The sequence below is a fragment of the Emydura macquarii genome, unplaced genomic scaffold (genome assembly GCF_026122565.2).
Source record: "Emydura macquarii macquarii isolate MOO-44397 ecotype Brisbane River unplaced genomic scaffold, CSIRO-AGI_Emac_v2 contig_705, whole genome shotgun sequence".
NCBI classification, from domain to species: domain Eukaryota; kingdom Metazoa; phylum Chordata; order Testudines; family Chelidae; genus Emydura; species Emydura macquarii.
Genome location: NW_027130842.1, coordinates 8,620,035 through 8,639,696, shown reverse-complemented (window position 1 = coordinate 8,639,696; position 19,662 = coordinate 8,620,035). Strand labels below are relative to the sequence as shown.

Here is a 19,662-nt window from a genome sequence, read left to right as displayed (position 1 = left end):
TGCACCACTTGAAGGGGTGGTTTTAACAAGTCAACTGCTGGATCGATTGAGCGGGTCTTCACTGACTGCTCAATCTGGATAGATCGATCTGACGGCAGTGAATTTGCCATCATCAGTGAAGACATAACCTAGTTCTCTTCCAAGCACTTTTAAAGGTTTTTGGGGTAGGCATTACCTCATTCTCTTTACCTTCTACGTACCATTCAGATATTTTATTGCTGGCCTGTTCCATTAGTCACAACACAAACAGATGTGGCCAAAAAAAGCTAGAGTAAAACACAAACAATTAAGTTCATTGTTCTAGTTGCCTTGTACCACTTATGTATATATGAAATTGTTCAAGTCTGTGGTACAGTTTTGCAACTGGCAGACCAAGCTTATTTAGCCCGATACTTGCTGACTCCTGATTTAATGGCCAGTTGCAGAGTATTAGAGTTCCCTGCTTCTTGGGGCTTTGTCTTCACTTTCAAATTGAGAATGCATTTTTGTGTGTTAACGAACTGAAGGTAAAATCCTCAAGACAAGGCACAGAATAGTTTTAATTTGACCAGTTAACTTGCGTAGACTCCCCCATAGGCTTTGACTTGGCCTGCTAACTCATGCAAAAAACAATGTACTGCCTTATCCTACCTTGAGTTAGCTCACCTGAGATAAAAATCCTAATGAAAAAAACACAAGTGGAAGTTTATCCAGTTTGCCAAACCATGACGAGATCAAATGCCCATGCATTATTGTAACAAAACACCTTTCAACCAACTAAGGAGCAGTACTGGCAAACCTGAGGCCCAGTTTACACTAGAACATTAGGCTGGTTTAACTAAATGCTCAGGGGTGTGAAAAATCCATACCTGAGTGGCACAGGTAAGCCAGCTTAAATTCCCATATAGACAGTGCTAGGCTGACAGGAGAACTCTTTCATCAATTTAGCTACCGCCTCTCCGTGAGGTGGATTACCTATGCTGATATCCATATCCTTCACTGAAGTGCTGAAGCTGTGCCACTATAATGTTTCAAATGCAGACAAGCCCTGAGAAGGGCTAGCCATATCTTCCACTAGGTCTTGGGGCCTGAGGGTATGTCTTCACTGATTGCAACAAATTCACCACCATCAGATCAATTCTTTGGGATTGATTGAGCAGGTCTCCACTTCGGGTCAATCGATCTGGAAGTTGATTTAATAAATCCATCCCTGGAAAAAGAGTAACACTGTGCTGACGGGAGTGCATTTCCCATCGGCACAGTGAAGTAAAGACGCTGCAGTAAGTAGACGTTAGGAAGTCGATGGGAGATATGCAAGCTACTCTATGTAGCTTGCATATCTCCTGTCGACTGCCACCAAATTTCCTGGTCAGTGTAGACCAGGCCTGAAGTGAAAATCCCAGCAGATGCCTACCTCTTACCAACCCCATCCCCAGAAGGCTAGACCTGGAAGAACCCCCCCTGCACTTTCTGCATATTAGATACAAATTGATCAACAACTTTGGTTATATGGACAGTTTTAAGTTTTGCAGGATGCCCATGGTTATTAGCTCTATGTTACCAAGGCCACCAGCCTGCCACAACTTCCTCCAGAATTTCTGAATTCCAGATTTAGCTAGCTGACATTCCAACCAACAAATAATGGCAAAGAACCATCTTCTTTACTAACTGCTGCCACTGTTGGCTTCCAAAGTCAGAGCTGAAGACAATGTTGGCAATTACTATTTAAATTTTAGACGTGTCCAGGAGCAGTTGGAATCTAGGTACTGCTGCCCCCTCAAAAAAGTCACATATGCTGAAGTAAAAGTAAGTTCTGCCATAATTTAAGAAGTACAAATGAAAGCCATTCAAATTGCTGATTAGTGGGGGAAAAAATTGTTCCATTTTGCCTGAAGAAAAAAAAAAGTCACACCCATATTACCATTGCCATATGACATTAAAATTTTATCAGGCTTAAAATCAATGTTTAATTTACAAAGTTTCTCACCCTCCACTTGAGGAAAATGCAAAAAAAGCAGGTTTTAGTGAACATTAAGCTGTATTGTTATGCAGTATTTATATAATTTCATGCTCATGTCAGAAGCAGAGATACAACTTCTCCTGCCCTTTACCTCATATATATGCAGTACAGTACTAAAAAGTAAGCTTGTACAAAAGAGTTCAGTGATGTGAATTATACTTCATGCGGTTAAAACTGAGGGTTCATAGTCACTGCAGAAGTAACTCGGGCATTGCCCCTAGCCACACGTTTGGTGGCGTTTTCAACCTAGGCTAGCTGGCCCAACTGTGGGTATATGCTAAAAAGTTTGGGTACCACTTTCTCTCAGGTGGATAACTCACAAAGTTTGCACAAAGGACCCAGGCAAATTGCTGCTAGTCCTCAGTTGCCTTCCTATGATTCCCCCCATGCTCAGAAGGACAAACAAGTTCTCCACAATTCACAGGGAAAAAATCCTAGTAAATCAACTCACTTCAGCACAGAGCCATGGGATATGTCCTCAGAAGTCTTAGCAATGCAACAAGGTGAGTGCAGCACGAGGAAGAACACACTAATTTGAATGTGGCTGCTCACACCCAGCTCTCAGGGCAAGTCTACACAACAGCTAAGCATGCTTTCCAGAGCAAGCCGACAGGTACTCTAGCTTTGCTTGAGTTAGTGCCTAAAAATAGTGTGGTGGTGGCAACATGGACTAACCATTGGAGTTCAATCTCACCTGACCTAATGGACTCACACCCAGGCTAGCCTGAGCAGTGTATTGGGAGGGCAAGCAAAGAATTTGGAAAGACATTCAATTTTACTCAGCAATGATTAATTCAAAGTCATTTAGCATTTACTGAGAATAGATTGAACAAGCTGAGTGATGAACTACTACAGCTCACAAAAGGGCAAGAGGGGAACAAAGCTCTAAGATGTACTGGAAGATAGAAGGGGCTCAGAGTTTAATTATGCTCATGTACAGCTCAAACTCCGTTACGATGCAAGTGACTACAAGGCAGAATGTGGCTTATCCATGCCCTAGCCTTCCTCCAAGTCTTTCTTTGCAAGAAATAAAGTGGAACTCATGTTTAAAACAAAACTACTTCCTTAATACTAGAACCAAAGCATTCCTTAACTTCACAAATCTGGTGTAAGAATTAATGGGTGGGAAAAATTTAAGACAAAAAACATTATGACTGCAAGTTAGCAGTAACAGATCAGTTATCACTAATTTTGAACCTGTTCAGCAGCTCAGTTTACAACCCAGAGGTATCTTTTCTGTTAGAATGGATCCATTAAACAAGAAGTGGGTTAGTGAAAGCCACTATCAAAATTTAAAAGGGCATGCTTGAGAACCAATCTGTCTTTAAATTCCCTCTGATTTACAGTAGTTGTGGAGGGAAAAAAGTTAGTAGTCTGACTGGGTGTTTCATGAAGAATAATGTCTTTCAGTTTCCTTTTCTTAAGGCTGTGTGTTTTAATCATTTCTGGCAAGTCCATGTACTATCATTTACATTCCATGGGCTGAATTGCCTGACAACTTCATCATTTGCCTGCCTTCAAGAATACAAAAAGTCTTCCACAACAGGCGAGTCTGAGGTTTATTCCTGGAAAGTCATCTAGCCTAGTCAGTAGCCTGAAACTTCTTATTTGCTGCCACTGCTCAAAGGATGGCTAGGATGTGGCATTCTTAGGGTTGAAAAAGCATCCCAGATGCAGACACAAGTTAAGATGTTAAACACACAGGAAGAATCTCTCTGCAACCAAGAAGTGCTAGAAACAACTTTAAAATAAAAGCTTAGGGATTGCAAAAGTTGATAAAGTTCCTCTGACCAAACCCCCACCTCTAGGGAAAAGCTTCCCATTGACAGAGGTTGAATAAATCAGTCAAATCCTGCACAGATACAGATTTGTAGAGAAACAAGAACATCCAGTGGTCATTAAGTGTTTTCTGTATACACCAATGCTTGCTGAACTTCTGAAAGCAGAGCCCCCTTCAAGAAAGCATAGGAGGAGTTTGACTGCTTAATTGGGAGGGGGCAAAGGGTAGGGAGTTTTTTGTTTGTTTGTTTTTTTTAAACACATAAAATAAAATCTGGAGCAGATATATAAGCCGGAGCAAGCAGCTTAATTTCTTAGCCGGTCGCTTTCCGCAACTTCCTGCTTCTGGTCAAGTAGCCAGAAGCAGGAAGTTGGGGAAGCGACCAGCTGAGAATAAGCTGCCCGATGCTCCAGTTGCTAAGGTAGCTTAGCTGCTGCCAATGCTCTGCTTAAGCTACCTTGGCAACTGGAGCATCGGGCAGCTTATTCTCAGTTGGTCACTTCCTGAACTTCTGGCTTTCGGTCATGTGACTGGAAGCGCTTGTTTTCCCCGCCAGGCCCACCCAGGTCAGCTATAGGCCCTGCCAAAAGATAAGTCCTAACAAAAAATCATCATAAGTTTGGGGGGGGGGGTGCCCCCCCCATGCACCCTCAAACTCCACCCATGCAAGGAAGTGAAACCAATTGCACCTTTTCAAACCTGCTGTGTGCTGTAAGTTAAAATGGACAACTTTTTAATACCGCCTGGGCTTCCCACTTGGGGGCACCCCACTCTTTATAAAATACTGCTGCGCACAAGTGATTAGCATCTCCAGTAGCCCCTGGAGGCCAGTTATGTTTCAGAGGCTTTGCCCACATTTCAGCATTGAAGAAGTCACACCACTGGTCTAGCACCAGTGCTGCTTGGTCAACACTAACAATGGTAGGAGTATTTGTATGGATGGAATTCCAACGTATTCTTACCACCCTGTGGCTTAACACTGCCCTGCAATCTAGGCTTTTCTCAGAGATGAAAAAGATTAGTTTATGGTATTCTAAAGCTTCCTGCCAGTTTGGTTTTAAAGCCACATTTTCATTTAAGAGGAAATATTTCTGTTGCTATATGAAGGATCCATATAGAGAAAGTGAAGCTGAAGCTGTACACAAAGTGCTGTCAAATGCACAAAAAGTGTCATTTTTCTTGTAATCCAAGGTATTAGTGGGTAGAATATGCAGAGAAGTTAAATTTTTAATTTGACTGAGTTCCCTGAAGTACAAGAAGAATGATCTGTGTTAACATTATTTCAATTAGGACATCAAAAGTGCTTTTAGACAGATTTCACCAAAGTGTTTCAGAAAGCTGTTGCTTGGATTTTTCTATTTCATCCTATTAAGCAACAGCAACTTTTAGTAAAAGTCATGGAGTAGTAATCTTAAAAGGAAGGCCAGTGTGTGCTTTGAATACCATCTCTTAAAATAGAGTTTTCATCTGATCAGCAACTCTATTATGCAGCATAGTTATTTAGGGTTAGCTATTCAGAAGTTCCTCAAATTTTGGCAGCGTCAGGCCACCTTTTTATCCACTGTTTTCAGATATTGTAATATGACCCAAGACAAAAGGATGGAGATTATCTCATTTTACTGATACAGGTTAAGTGACTTTTCTAAGGCTGCACAGGCAATCTGGGGAAAGACATGGAACAAAACCTTGATCTTGTGTCCCAATTCAGTGTTTTAGACAGAAGACCAAGTTCACCTTCCAGAATTGTTCCATCCCATCACCGTGGTACTCTCAAGGCCTGATAAGACATCTTTATCCCCGTAGCCCACTTGCCTTCCTCATTTAAAGAGATATGGGAGCTCCTGACCTGACATGTTTATAGAGATTGTATTCCCTATATCCTCCTGCCCCTCTCCCCCCCCCAGAACTATTTGTATCTCACATGTCAGGCAGTTCACCAATTCCAATAGCCAGTCAGGAGGCAGCTTGTCAAGCGGATACTGGGCTGGAAAGGGTACTCGCTTAAGGGATTCATGCATCTTCACCCCCCCCCCCTTCCCACTTAGTAGAATCTCTTCAGTGGCCCTAAAGGGAGTCTACATTCATTTTGCCCCCCCACATCCAGTCAGATCAGAGGGACATCTTCCATAAGACAATTAATACTTTACTTGATTACGATGGGTGCACATGAATGTTTCATACCTGTCTTGTGGCGCCAACACTAAGGAGTTTAGATTATAGAAGAGCTGCTAGAGTCATGGGCGTGTGACTAAAGGAGTCTTATATGGTCGAATTTCTCCAGTAGGCAGACTTTTCTAGTGTTGAAATGCTAATGGCCAGCTTTAAGTTGTATTGTTAAGCAAAAAAGTGGAGACAAAAATTACATACTTCTGGACCATTTTTGCTAGGTTTCTCCAGGATCTGATATCACAAAAGATCTGGTTCAGTGTAAGTGTATGACCAAATCCCCAAAATAAAGCTGTGCTATACTACTGTGCAATGCTGCTGCAATAAAGAACATAACTGATCGTTTCATAGCTGTTGGAATCCTGTAACTTGAAGGCTGTTAAATTCACTTATTTAGCCATCAGTGATAAGTCAAAAACTCAGGTCTGGTCAACAATTCCCTGCAATGGGAAAGAAAGTTAGAAGCTCAGCCTCGGCCTTGACAAGCTAACGGTCACTTCCAAGCAGGGATGGTGGTTGCGGGGGGGAACCCTCTTCCTCTTTCAACTAGTGTTGGTCAGATACTTAAGTTATCCTCTGATAAAGAACCTGCTAAACTAGAACAAAGACCTGAAAGCCACAGCATGAGGGAGTTGCTACTTGAGCCAGAACACGCCCTTGCCAGTCTCCCCTCCACAGTTTGCTGGAAAGCAGCCAACAGTGCAATGTGTACCTAACAGTGATATCACAGTGCACTGTGTAGCACTTCACAACACACTCACACACGAGTAGCTCTGAAGTCAGACTGTCCCATAACCAATTCTGTATCACAGGTCTGAAAAAACATTCATCTCTGAAATGGTAACAAACATGTCATTTCACAAATTATTTTTTTGCCTAATGAACTTGAATTCTACTCAGTACCTAAAAAGAGAAAGTGCCTCTTATTACGTAGAAAATTACTCTAGTTTGATTTTCTAAAAAGTTCTCACCTGAACAAGGGTCTATCAGTTTCTTTTCATTTGTTTTCAAAGGCAACATAAAAACTAGAACGAATTTAGTCTTTTTTCTTAACCATTCTCCCAGACTTTTAAAAAGAAAAACTTAGAAACCATTTTTTTTAAATTAGTCCAAATGCAAAGTATTGTTATGTAGTGGCCATGTTCCCTCTGTAGCCAAAAGCAAAATACCTTTTTCTACAGAAGTATTGTTTTTAGGCATAAGACAGCTTACTTTGACCTTACTCTAAGTGTCTACTCTAAAATGCAGCTCCCACCAATGTAACTTGCAGAGGTGGAGTTAAGTCTACGTAATGTGCAAGAGGCGTAGCACTTAAGTCAATGTAGTGTCAGTGTAGACACTGCATTGCTTACATTGACTGTTGCTGCCTTTCAAAATGCCATCCCACAATGCCCCTTGCTGACAGCTGAATCAGTGCAAGCACTCCTGGTGAGGATTTACACCGCTGACACAAAGAGCATAGCGTGGACATGCAAAAGCAGTTTAATTACTGCCGTGGCTGTAAGTAGCCAACTTCGGTCAACTTAATTTTGTAGTTTAGATTTGCCCTAAGCAAGCCCTTAATAGCTTGAAATCCACAACCACTGCAGTCCTCACTTAACCAGGTTTCTCAACATTCAGTGAGAAACTCACACTGCAGAATTGGATCACTGACTTCAATAGCTATGGGAGAGACTCGGGGGAAGAGGAAGCTGGCAGGGAAGAAAGACAGAGCAAGAGATCCACCATCACTGCAGTTAAGGTCAGAGCTGTACTCAGAAGGGTGACATTCCTTTGTTTGAAGACTCCAATGCAACTGCAGTTTGATTACTGAAGACCTAGAGTTTCTTCCGCTTCAAGTGTATCCACACACAACCCTGCCCTTTGAATAGGTATAGGTCAAGTTACTCTTTAATTAAAGTGAAAATTTTGTATGCCAAGCACATAATTTCTTACTATTTGTGTTTCTTTAAGTCCTGCATCAGCCAAGACAAGAGGATTATTTCACCAGACCAATAAGTCACACACTGTACACATGCTACTACCTCTATATGAGTGGTTGGGTTGCTCTGACAACAGTATACCGTAAGTGATTGACTGAAATAATACTGGTTATTTGGAAAGCATTAGGAATTACAGTTTGGCCACTGAGGGAGATGCCCATCTATTACAAGAGTGGTTTCAAGTCTTGGAGGGTCTGCAAGGTTCGTCTTTGCTAATGTATTCATAGATTGCACTAGAGGTTGTCCCTCCTTTGGTTTGCCAGGCAGTTTCATCCTTTCCTCCAAGCAGACTTTGCTAGTCATTTATGCCTGTTATTTTATGGCTAGAGTACTGCAACATGCATTTCCTTGAAGGCCAACCCAGAAGTCTCAGTAAGGAATGCTGCTTCCTCCCTTTTGGGCAGGGCAGATCAGTAAAAGAATGCAGCACCTGTACAATAGTTATCTGCATAGTGTTTTATAGAACAGTAAAAAGAATGACCACTTCTGGGCCAATGACAGTTGCCCAGTTCAATCTTCAAGAAACAGCTTCTGGTTACAGGGTTATGAAGAATTAAACTCTGCTAGTGCTATCCAGTGATCAGATAAACCATACAACTTGAGTATTCAAGTCCAGACTGACAGTATATTGCTATATTTCTATGGGAAGAAACAGATCAAAAGAATCTGGATTTTAATAAAGTACACAGATCCAAACATGAGTCACTCCCCTCCCCCCCGCCTTCATTGGGGGTAAGAAATGGATCATTTATTGATAAAGTGGGGAGTTAGTTTTAACATGTGTTTCACTACATTCTGTACATCTCCTATAACAATAGGAGGCAAGAAGCTTTCAATTTTACTTGTATGATCCAGAGCTAGGCAGATCAAAGTTGTGCTTCTAAACTTACGTAACAAAGTTAGTACCATATGTCAGTATTATTCAACTCAACTCAAAAATAAAAGGCAAATGCCTTTGTTTATAAAGTTATACTGGATTATAGAGCAATGAAATTCAAACATCAATATCAGAAAAATTTACAAATATTCACTAGAAAGCAGCAGGTATAAAGCTCAACAGCAACACTTCAGTCAAAAGACACCCTCTTTCCCCCAAAAAGAAAGGGGGGAGGGGGGGGAAGAATTAGCTTTCTAAAGACACTAAGTGTTCAAGGCTTTCCGCCATGCCCTGCATGACATTTCTAGTGTGGGTATTTTTCCCCCTAAAGAATCTGGTCTCCTCCCTTTAGGATATTTACATAAAATTAGCCTCCCAAATGCACATGCTAATTGTGCACTCTCAGGAGACAACACTTGAAAAATAAACAGATTACTACATGTTATGGAATTTATGTTAGTGCAACCTTAGTTCTGTTGCTTTTTCTGGAGACAAACTTTAATTAGTTAAAACAAGTATTGCTTTACTATATGAAGTAACAATTCATGTCATGCTTGAAAGCTACTGCACAGAAAGATGTGAGCAGTCAGAGCTTCATGAATTTAGGGAACTCATGCTTGTGATTTTATGACTTAAGAGATTCAGAATACCTCAGCTGCAAGCCACTTCCTTCTTACATTGCCATGCCACATGCAGATACAAGATTAATAAATTTCTTTGTAAAAGGTTAGTATGAAGACATCTGGAAAAAAGTGAAGCCATTCACTCCAAAGGTCAACTGCAACTCAAAAGAGTTGATTTTAAGAGCCCTGTAAGAGACCAGGGTTCTGTCACAAAGCTATTTTGTACAGCTTCTTTCATGAAGCTACCTTCCAAATAACTTGGATAAGATTTTAGAAGCGTTTACTATGTGTGTCTCCAACACAACAGGATCAGTTACCCTCCAATTCTTTATCACTTACTTCCTGGCAGAACACTGCCTACACAGTACATTCAACCTTTGGAAGTACCTCCCAAATCTGCTTTGGGAGTCTGGTGACAAACATTAAATAAGTTCAGGGAGAGGAATGAACAGCACTTGGGGCATGAAACAGGGCTGGAGTGGAAGGGGGAAAAGAAGAAGGTGGTGGACATAAACAGAAGATAATGGAGACATTTGTGGCGCTCATAAAGGTCTGGAAACTAGTTTAAGACCAAACCAACACATACCATGAAGCTGTCCTTTCCAGGGAGATGCAAGGACAGTTTAAGGACAATAAAATCATGGTACACAACTTGTACCTGACTGAACTGTATCCATGCAGCACCACACATTTCAGGTTACAGCTATTCATAATCCTTTAAAAGGTCTATTTCATTAGGGTAAATTAGTAGTCTGTTTATCACAGCTCAGATTAAGTCTTCACCAACCTTTGCAGATAAGATGACACATGGTTAATATTCATTCTAGAATTCCACTAATACTTCAGATCTATAAGGGTTTTGATCATCTAGTACCAACAGGAATTCCAGCTTTAAAGTTTGTTATTAGAGGACAATTCACTAGAAGATGACATTTTGGCAGCCAGTAAGTCAGCCCCAATTTAACATCCCTTTAAGCTAGTTTTATCCAGGAGTTTAAAATTAAGCTTGTAGAGGAGAAGATTGAGATTTACCAACTTAATTATGTAGAAGTGATTCCTGGCCAGTTAGCTTCAGAATAACTAGTAAGACTGTCACAGACTGCCTGTTCTCTGTAAAGCACAAGTTTCATTATAATGAATATATTTTTCCTCTCTTGAAAGTCACTTTAATGTGCTTGGTTTTTGCCCTTAGTACTGCAAACTGATGTCACACTAATTGAGAAAACTACTATGGAATCCTTGTTGCATCTTTGTTCTAGGAATAGTTGCAAAAATCCAGAGCAACATTTTGACTGGCGAGTTTCACTACATCTGCACAACACACATGCAGACTATGAAATACAAGCGAGGCTGGGCCTATTTATAAAATTAAGCTACCAAATATTACTAATAAGTATATTGCAAAAATATGGTGGTGGCTGGAATCCTTTTGGAAAAGTAGTGATTGCTTCTTATTGCATCACACAGGTGCTGTTGTCTTCTTTAAGCATGTCTGGTACTTCACATGGGTAACTACCTTTCCTATGATTAATGGCCTTTCAACTGACCAGCCTCCCTAATGAAATTATCTTCTGCAATTAACTCATCTATCTCAGTGGCTCCATATTTTTCAAGGACACCTTTTGATCCCATCTTCTGATGGGCACCACCTCAGGTATTATTCAATTTTCATCTCAGCAAACCCCAATCCTCTTTTGTTAGGGAAGGGTGGAACTTTGTAACAAACAAGTGCTAGATTGTTGATTAAGCAAAACCCAAGTGGCTAACACCTTCTTAGAAAGATGGTCTTTCCCATTTTTGTCTGGACTTCCTTTGTTCTCTCATGTAATCATCAAAAATGCTCTGAAAAACACTGAACTTAAGAGTATAAAGAGGGAACCAATCCTCCAAGCAAGGGTGCTTCAAGACTGAGAAATCATTCCAGACACAGAACTGTCATCTCACCCAACTTTCTTCTGAGACTATGGATCCAAGCTCTCGGAGAAGCTGTCAAAAATGAAAACCACTGCTTCTTGCCTGCAGTGATGAGGAAAATTGCTTGTGAAGCTAATATATGCTGGACTTTTGGCTTGGGGGTTCATTTTATAAGTGTAATAATTAAAGCCTTTCTGTCATGATCAAACAAGCATGGTCTCAATTCCTGAAAGCACTCATATCAGATCCCAGTTGGGCAGGTAACACACTTACAACTTCAGCATGCATTCTGGGTCTCTTGCATCATGCATTCCACAGTGCCTAAAACCCCCTGCATTGAGTAATGATGGTTTCCTAACACAAAGCAATGCATTGTGAAACAAAATTACTAGATGTACTAGTGCAACTGCAGTGTTCGTGGTTTCCTCATCATATGATATTGCCAGTCTAGAATGCACTAGTTTAACTGGACTTTAGTTAAGACCTCATCCTAGGTCTTAACTAATGTCCAGTTAAACCAGTGCATTAGATAAGACCTCATCCTAGGTGTGTTGTGCCATGGCAACAAGATGGTACAAACAGTTCTTGAACGCTAGCTAAGAAAACCGATGCCCCAGAACAATATTGCAATACACACAAGAGCTCAAGTCATTGCAACCTAAGTTTTTCTACAGTGCCTGTTTACCTGGGCTAGATAGATTTATCTTCAGCCAGTTACTATTTGTTAATTGAAATGAAGAAAACTGAATAGTCCAAAATTGATCATAATGCTTATGATTTGTTTAGAGCACATGGTATTACAAGTTGTACTATATTTGAGCTACAATAAGTTATAAGATGCCATAATTCTTTACACTTAGGAAATACTTCTTTAAAACTGCAGTACTCTACTATGGCAAGGTATTTTAGTTCCTTTGTTTATTGATTACTTGTTTATAATTTACCTGTACTTTTGCATGCTAGCAATCTTTTACAGAAAAGATTACTTAGTATTTTCAGAGTTGTAAGTTACCTCCCCTTATAAAGAGTTTTTAGACTTCATGTGCTAAATTTAGATTTGAGATGAAGAATTAAAAAATTGCCAAAGTTAGGCATGTCTGATCCTATTATTTCTCAGAACATGAATGCATGCTTTCCAGAGTCTAAATTAACTAACTGAGACAAGCTATTTTTCTTTGTATCTCAAAGACATGCCCAGTGGAAAAGTAGGTAAACATGTTAATACACATTTGAGTTACTGCACCACATATCTCCAAGGGTAATGACTCACATCACAGGTGAAACTAGATTTCCAAGTCAACCATGATCATTTTCTGAAGTGACGAAATTCTTAACGCACCAAATGTAGAGAGTTTGAGGCTTGCTGTGAAATGCAGACATCTGTAAGAAGGTACACTCTGCACAAGATATAATAGAAGAAAAGCCTTGTGTAATAAGCTAAATGCTGCACTTGGGACTTTTAATTAGGATTGTATTAAGAAAAATAAAAAGTTACCAAGCTGAAAAACACTGGTTCCTACATAAATCAAAGGCTTACTGTGACTAAGAATATACACACAACTTAGTCACAATAAGCCTTTGATTTGTGTAGGAATTAAACATGGGTTTACCATCAAGGGCTTTTATGTTCTACTGCAATAAAACCAAATGGTCTAAATATACATCAAGCCAAACTAGGTGGCCATAGCAAACTCATTAACCCTGAAGCAATCTACCCCTCTAGATGAGAGGGAACAAATACAAGGTTTGCACTCTCTGCCTCAGAGATCATCCACCACTCTCCAAAAAAACTGGGACTTGCATTCTGTCTTCTATACATAGGAAGATAGTAAACCAGCCCTTAACTATTTTCACCCCCACCCCATATTCCACTGTCAATCAGGACCACAGATAGGTGCCTAACTCCCAGTAACTTTCATGGGCCTGGGGGAACCTGGGAAGGGAGTGCAGGAAGGACAGACTAACTCATTTGTGAGCTTTTATAAACTCCAGTAGGTGTGTATCTGCATCTTCAAGTGCCTTTATAAAGCTATCCACTCAGCTTTAGTCACAGCTTTTCCATTGACATTTTGAGCAAGTTACTTCACCTTTGTCAGTTTCCTCACCTTTTAAATTGGGATATGCTCTCCTAACTCATTGCTAAATGCTTTGAGATATTCAGATGGAAAGCTATAGTAGTTCAAGATTTGCGTGTAATAAGAACTCTGGAGTTAGTTGAGGTGAAGGAAAATTCAGTATGTTCAAATTCAAGTAGTGCACAAGAGTACAGAATCCTTAAATCGTGCATTTCCAGTTCTTCTTTTATTTGTTTGATAGCCATGCAGTTTTAGGCAAGCATCCTAGTGATCTAAAAAAATGTAGATCTATTCTTCCTTACCACAATGAAAGCCCTTGAAAAAGGGAGGGGTTTCTGCCAAAAAAAATACTGAAGTAATATAATTGTTGAAGCTTTCACACCACTATTACTTTAGTTTGGCACTGAAATTAATGACTCTGAAACAAAGCAAAATCAATTGCTCTCCCAGCTCACTCCACTTCTTTCTCCCTAGAGCTCTGATGTTAATACAAACATATGGACTAATAACACCAGCACCATTTTGTCATTTGCATTATTCTTTTCTTTATAACAGTTAACTAGATTCTGACATTCTATAGAACTATAAATCTCAATCACCATGGTAATATCTAGGCAGACAGAAAGATAAGACTTAAAAACCCTTAGATGTCTCTTCAAAATTTGCTCCTTCAGGGATTTTCAAATAGAGAAATTATTGATTTCTAGATAGAGGCACATTTGCAGCACACCCTTCAACCTCTTTCTTCAGATATTATATAGGGTATGTTACTCAAGAAGGAATACCCAATTAAGAATTTTTTTCCCCAGTCTGTATTTCAATACATAACTATAATGAAGCAGCCTTTCTTCTGGAGTGTGAAAGCACACCAGAATGAGTCATCACTTCTGTATTTTGCCTACTGTTTCCTCCCTCATTTCACAGGAGTTCAGATAAACTTGTTCCAAAATCTCTTCCGCAAAGTATATCAGGTACCAATTGAGGCAAAGGTATTGGACATCATGCATTAGCAGAACACTACAAAGTTAAGTATCTTAAGAATTTTGTTTCCTGTACCAGCATGCAACTCACTACTGCTCAGATTCAGAGGCCACACTCAAGATCAGTTAACAGTGACAGGACTACCTGGTTTCCCGCTCTAGTTATGACTTAAACCACTGCTCCTCAAAAAGACTGCAGCCTAGCCTATTTTAAATTGAGTATTCAGGCAAGAATACAAGAGATTCTGGTGTTTTGTATGGTATCACCCCATTACCATTCCCCTAAGCTAGTGTGTTACCTCTGACCCTACCACAAGAAGTCCTGATACTCCCACAACCTCTACACTAGGGAATTTCAATGGAAAAAAAAATCCTACCAGAGCATGTGAACTAATGCCAAATCACTTCAGCAACTCACTACATTGAAAGAAAAGATGCCACCTCTAATAAGGCCTAGCCTCTCTCAGGGACATGACTAAATTCTGTGGACATTCACCTACCTCACCAATCATCATCCAGTGATAACCCAATCAGAACCCATCATGGGCTAGCTCAGTTAAGGAGGTGACCCCACATGGTGATAATTCATTATATGAATACTGAATTAGTAGGAGAACCCTGACTTTAGTCTTCCCTTCAACTAATTCTGGGAGAAAAGCCTCTTTTTCCATAAGGTACAGACTGTACTACACAGCACTTTTTCTGTCAGGCCCCAAAACTCAATAGGATTAAGGGTAAGTTGTAGTCAGAGTTTTAGAACACATGCATATCTGTCTAGCATTTCCTGTTACACAAACATTTAAGTAACTTGTTAGGCCTGAGGCAATTTTCAGCTAGGCCGAAACTTACATAACTAACAGACAGGCATATCAGAGCCTCATGGACAATGGCATGTGTAAATAACTAATAACTGGGAAGGCCAGATGTCCACAATAAGGACAACACCTTCCTTACAAGCCCTCTGTCACGCACCCTCCTATCTGTAAGGATTCTTCTTCTCCACCCCTTCTCTCCTCCCCTCTCCCTCCCCAAAAAAAGTCTAAAGTTCTTAGCCTGCAAGGACATGCAGCCCCATTATTTATATCCAGCTGTGCAGAACTAGAAGCAGCTGATATGTGGTGCTAGAGGGAATGACTTATATGTTCAACTATTCAGTGTCACACCCTTAAGGAAAGGGACAGACTTTATTAAGAGAACCCAAGTTACATTTATAAGTAAGTTTGTTACTAAAAATATTTCAATAAGGTTCTCTATTTTTTCCATTTGAACCTGCTAATGGCCTCAGTTACATGTTAAGTCCAAGCAGATTTATCGCTAAATATTGGATGTTTGAAAAACAAAAACAAAAGTCCTAGCACAGATTTAACACAGTGTTAGCTTTCATTCTAAGACCACACAGCCAGCTGCTAGCAACCAGCTTGCAGATACTAGCACAAAGGATTTTTGAGTGTTACTGCAGTGCTTAAATGAGGTGTGGAGTCCTGTGGGAGTCCATTTTTGCAGCTTTTCTGACCATCTGGAAGTGGCCAAGTTAACTGGTTTCAGCAGAATGGAAATCAGGAACAAGCACAAGCTTAATTTATGCCTTCCATTAATGAACTGGCACCACAAGACATAGGATAAAAGCCACTAAAACATGGGCTCCAGCTGATACTGGAAGACACCATTGCATATTTATTTTTCAAAACACATCATGAAAATAAAGATGGGCTGGTTTGTGGAAACTGGTGAGAAGATGGCTGTGATAGACTCACAATAGAGTATTCCCCAATCTTTTTAATAGGATATAATTACTATAGTTGCTATCATTCATAAAATGAATGGCTGTACATTTTATTCTTTAATCCCCTGGCAACAACAGTACAAGCTCTCTCACCATTCTTCCAGTCTACTTTAGCCCACCCTCAGAATGCACATTGCTAAAGACAGAAGTCCACTGCCAGTCACCTGCAACTGCAGAAGTTGGTAGCAAGACCAGCCACCTGACCATAATGAAAGATCCCAGATCAGTTCTCCACACAAAGTCCAACTAAACACAAGGGTATCAAGCTCTTTGCCAATATATCCAGTCTCCGTGCCCATTCAGCCTTTGGCTACTACTAACAGTATCATTTATTGCACTGGCATCAGTCCAATGACTGGGACCACCAACTTGTGTCACAGCTAAGTAGGCAACTTTTAGTCACTACTGACCTAGGCGGGATAAAACTAGACAAAACACCTATATTTATTAATAGCCTCTTGAATCACCCGTCTTTCTACCTTAAGATCCAAGAAATGGATTTATGTCTCTCCATTTTAAGGAGACAGACATTTAAGGGTAACATTTTCAAGAATGCCCACATGATTTAGAAGCCTAAGGCCTAGTGAAAAATCAGTTTAGGTACCTTTGAAAATGTTACCCTAAGTGACTTATTGTGAAGTAACAGCTCTTGTTCATTTACACTCTGAAAGTGTTTCTTCCACTATCCCAATTTTAATATACTAAAAGTAAGTATATTTTTGCTACAATGTATTTATTTTGAATTCTGCACAGTCACTTATGTTTAGCATTCACTTTCATAGTTGGAATACGAAGGCTTTTGTAGTCTAAGAGTCCATGCACCAACTTCAGTACAGTTTCTTCTCCATAAATATTTGATGCAAGTCAGAACAGTTATGCTGAATCCAAAATGAGTCCTATTTCAGTATTCTCACGAGTGTGAACTCAACTGCAGAAGTCAGGAGTTCATATGCAGGGTTAAAAGTCATAAAGATCATCATTATACCCCCTCCAGCTCTCTTGCACAAGCAGTGCAGGATTTTTATTTCTATTTGTGTGCATGAAGAATGTCACATTTCCATCAAAAGTTGGGGTAGAAATGCAATAAACTGTATCACAACTTCAGCCCTTTTGAGTTTGATACATTTGCTATAGCAATAGCTTAAACCTCTTCATGATGTAACTACTCTCCAAAAAACATTTAGAATGATTCATACTACTCTATAGCGTAACAGCTTCAAAGAGGTATATGAAAACACTTTCTACATATTGCGTTAACATCTAGGGTTTTGTGGTTTAGAAAATCCACATTCTGTTTTTAAGATCAACCCAGGAATCAAACTGAACTGAAATTGTGACTGATGACATTATTTGCCATGTAGGTAGAGAGCAGTGCACTATACTGTTTGTGCTTTGCTGTCTTACTCCAGCATAAGACTGCAGCTACTGTTCCTCTTGGATCACATAGTGTAGTGGGAAAGTCATGAGACTCTCTCAGTAAGCAGTCTATTAAAAGCCATCCTTCACATGGAAAGCACATAATACTGAGCAATGACACAAATTAAAGTCCAATTGCTCACATCTAGAGAGAGACAGACACTTGAAACAAGGTGATGAGAAAGGGAAAAGAGATGTATAGCTGGACACTAAGGGGGAGATATAAGCTAGGTGAAAAAAGAGATGTCATGTTAGAGACGTGTCTGCATCTTTAATCCATTTTATAGTGTAAAGAGCAGAGAAAAGTGTGATTTTACACCCGGTGGGCTGTTTACTGCCACAGCATAAGTTAAGTTGACAGAGTGACAGACTTTGGGATAATTCTCTAACCCCCCATGTTCCCACATGCAGCATAAGGTTTGTCTCATACAACGTTCTTTTCCTCTCTTATGTAATTGCAGGCTGTGAACAAGATTTGTGAACAGCAGGCTTTTATCGCTGGAAAACTCAAGAATATTCCTATGCATCTTCCAGATGTACAAGTGAGTACTACAATTAGACATTTTGTTTTTTGCAGTGTCCATAATACAAACTAAGCATGAGCCAATCCCCTGAGTTTTGCTAGTTAGGAGTTGCAGAAAGACTCCTTTAGCCCTTCACTTAACAAGGCAGCCCTGAACTGCAGTCTAAAGATGCTTTCTCTAAATTTGATGAGCTTCACTACATGCTTGGAGTTACTTAGAATCTGCCAGGGGGCTCTATTTAACAGCACTAACTTAGAATAGGCTACACACTTACTTTAAAACTGTTTTAGAATGATGGCCATGAGTATGGTAAGACTGAGTGAGCTAAAGTTTTACAGTTACCATGCCACTGAAATTCTGGAATAAGTCACAGAGCATAAACTGTTTTATGTTCCCCTAAATCAGCAGCTTAAGAAGACTCACTATCTTTTGAAGTCAGCTGTTGAGAAAGAGCAGTTTCTCATGTCTCCAAAAATAGGATCCCTCCTTAAAGGCGGTTGCTCTGAACACAGAAAGGAAAAAAGGAAATCCAGAGTGGGGAAGGCAGCGTGAAGATTTAGAAGACTGTAAAGCCAGAGTAGGACTAGTAAAAGTTTGTGTCCCCATTAAGGCTGAGTAAAACATGATCTCATCACAGGCTTAGCTGCCCATCTGCCTCCCCAGTTTACTGCTGCCTGAAAGCAACAGCGCCAGAAGGGGCCCAGGTGCACTGGAGGGCCCGAGGCGAGATTAAACGTGCTCACTCCTCAAATCAGTGCACTGCAGCGCCTCTCTCGCTCTTACCTGCGATGTCCCAGAGCTGCAGCCTCACCAGGGTCTTGTTGTCCCAGTTGAGGACTTTGAGGGCAAAGTCCACCCCGATGGTGGCCCGGTAGTGCTGCGAGAAGAGCTGGTGCACGTACCGCTTGATGATGCTGGTTTTGCCCACGCCCAGCTCCCCGATCACCAGCACCTTGAAGAGATGCTCCCGGCACTCGGGCACCCCGGCGCCCCCGCCTGCCATTCTCACCGCCGCCGCCCCTCTTCCCCCTGCAGGCCCAGCGGAGCCCTTCGCAAAAAAAGTGCCCGGCCCGCCCAGCGCCTGCTGCTCCGCGGGGACCCCCTCAGCAACGCGGAGCCCTGGGGAAGAAGCGAGCCTGGCGCAGGCAGTGCTCGCAAACTTTCTTGCCCAGCAACTTTCTTGCTACTTCTTCCCGCCTACCCCCAGCTCCAGAGGGAGGAGACAGGGGGGAACCAACAACCACCTGACCAGAGTCACAGGACACGGAAACCCGGCGCCTTATAAAACCCCGGGAGGAGGGTGAGTGGCAGGGGGAGGAGGCGGAGCCCAGGCCCGGGCCTTCCGCCTGCTCCTGGGTCTGCCCGGCCGCCGGTCCCGCCCTTCCCCAGGCCCCACCCAGCAGCAGCCAGCACCCCACCCACTCCCCGGGCTGTGGCGTGTGGTGCCGCGTGCCAGCAGCGGGTCGTCGGCGGGGCGTTCTAGGCGGAGCGGGAGGTGCCCCGTGCCCCGGCTCAGCGCCTCATGGGGCCCGGGCGAGGATGA

General features: G+C 41.3%; 1 protein-coding gene across 1 annotated transcript in view; it reads right to left on the bottom strand.

The window, feature by feature from the left end:
- RAB32 (RAB32, member RAS oncogene family) overlaps positions 1 to 19,366 on the bottom strand; it is a 42,339-nt gene extending 22,973 nt beyond the window's left edge. The window contains exon 1 of the mRNA XM_067542367.1: positions 18,903 to 19,366. Within this exon, the coding sequence (XP_067398468.1) occupies positions 18,903 to 19,122 (220 nt within the window). The 5' untranslated portion in view covers positions 19,123 to 19,366. The remainder of the gene's footprint in view (positions 1 to 18,902) is intronic.
- Positions 19,367 to 19,662: the final 296 nt, after the last annotated feature.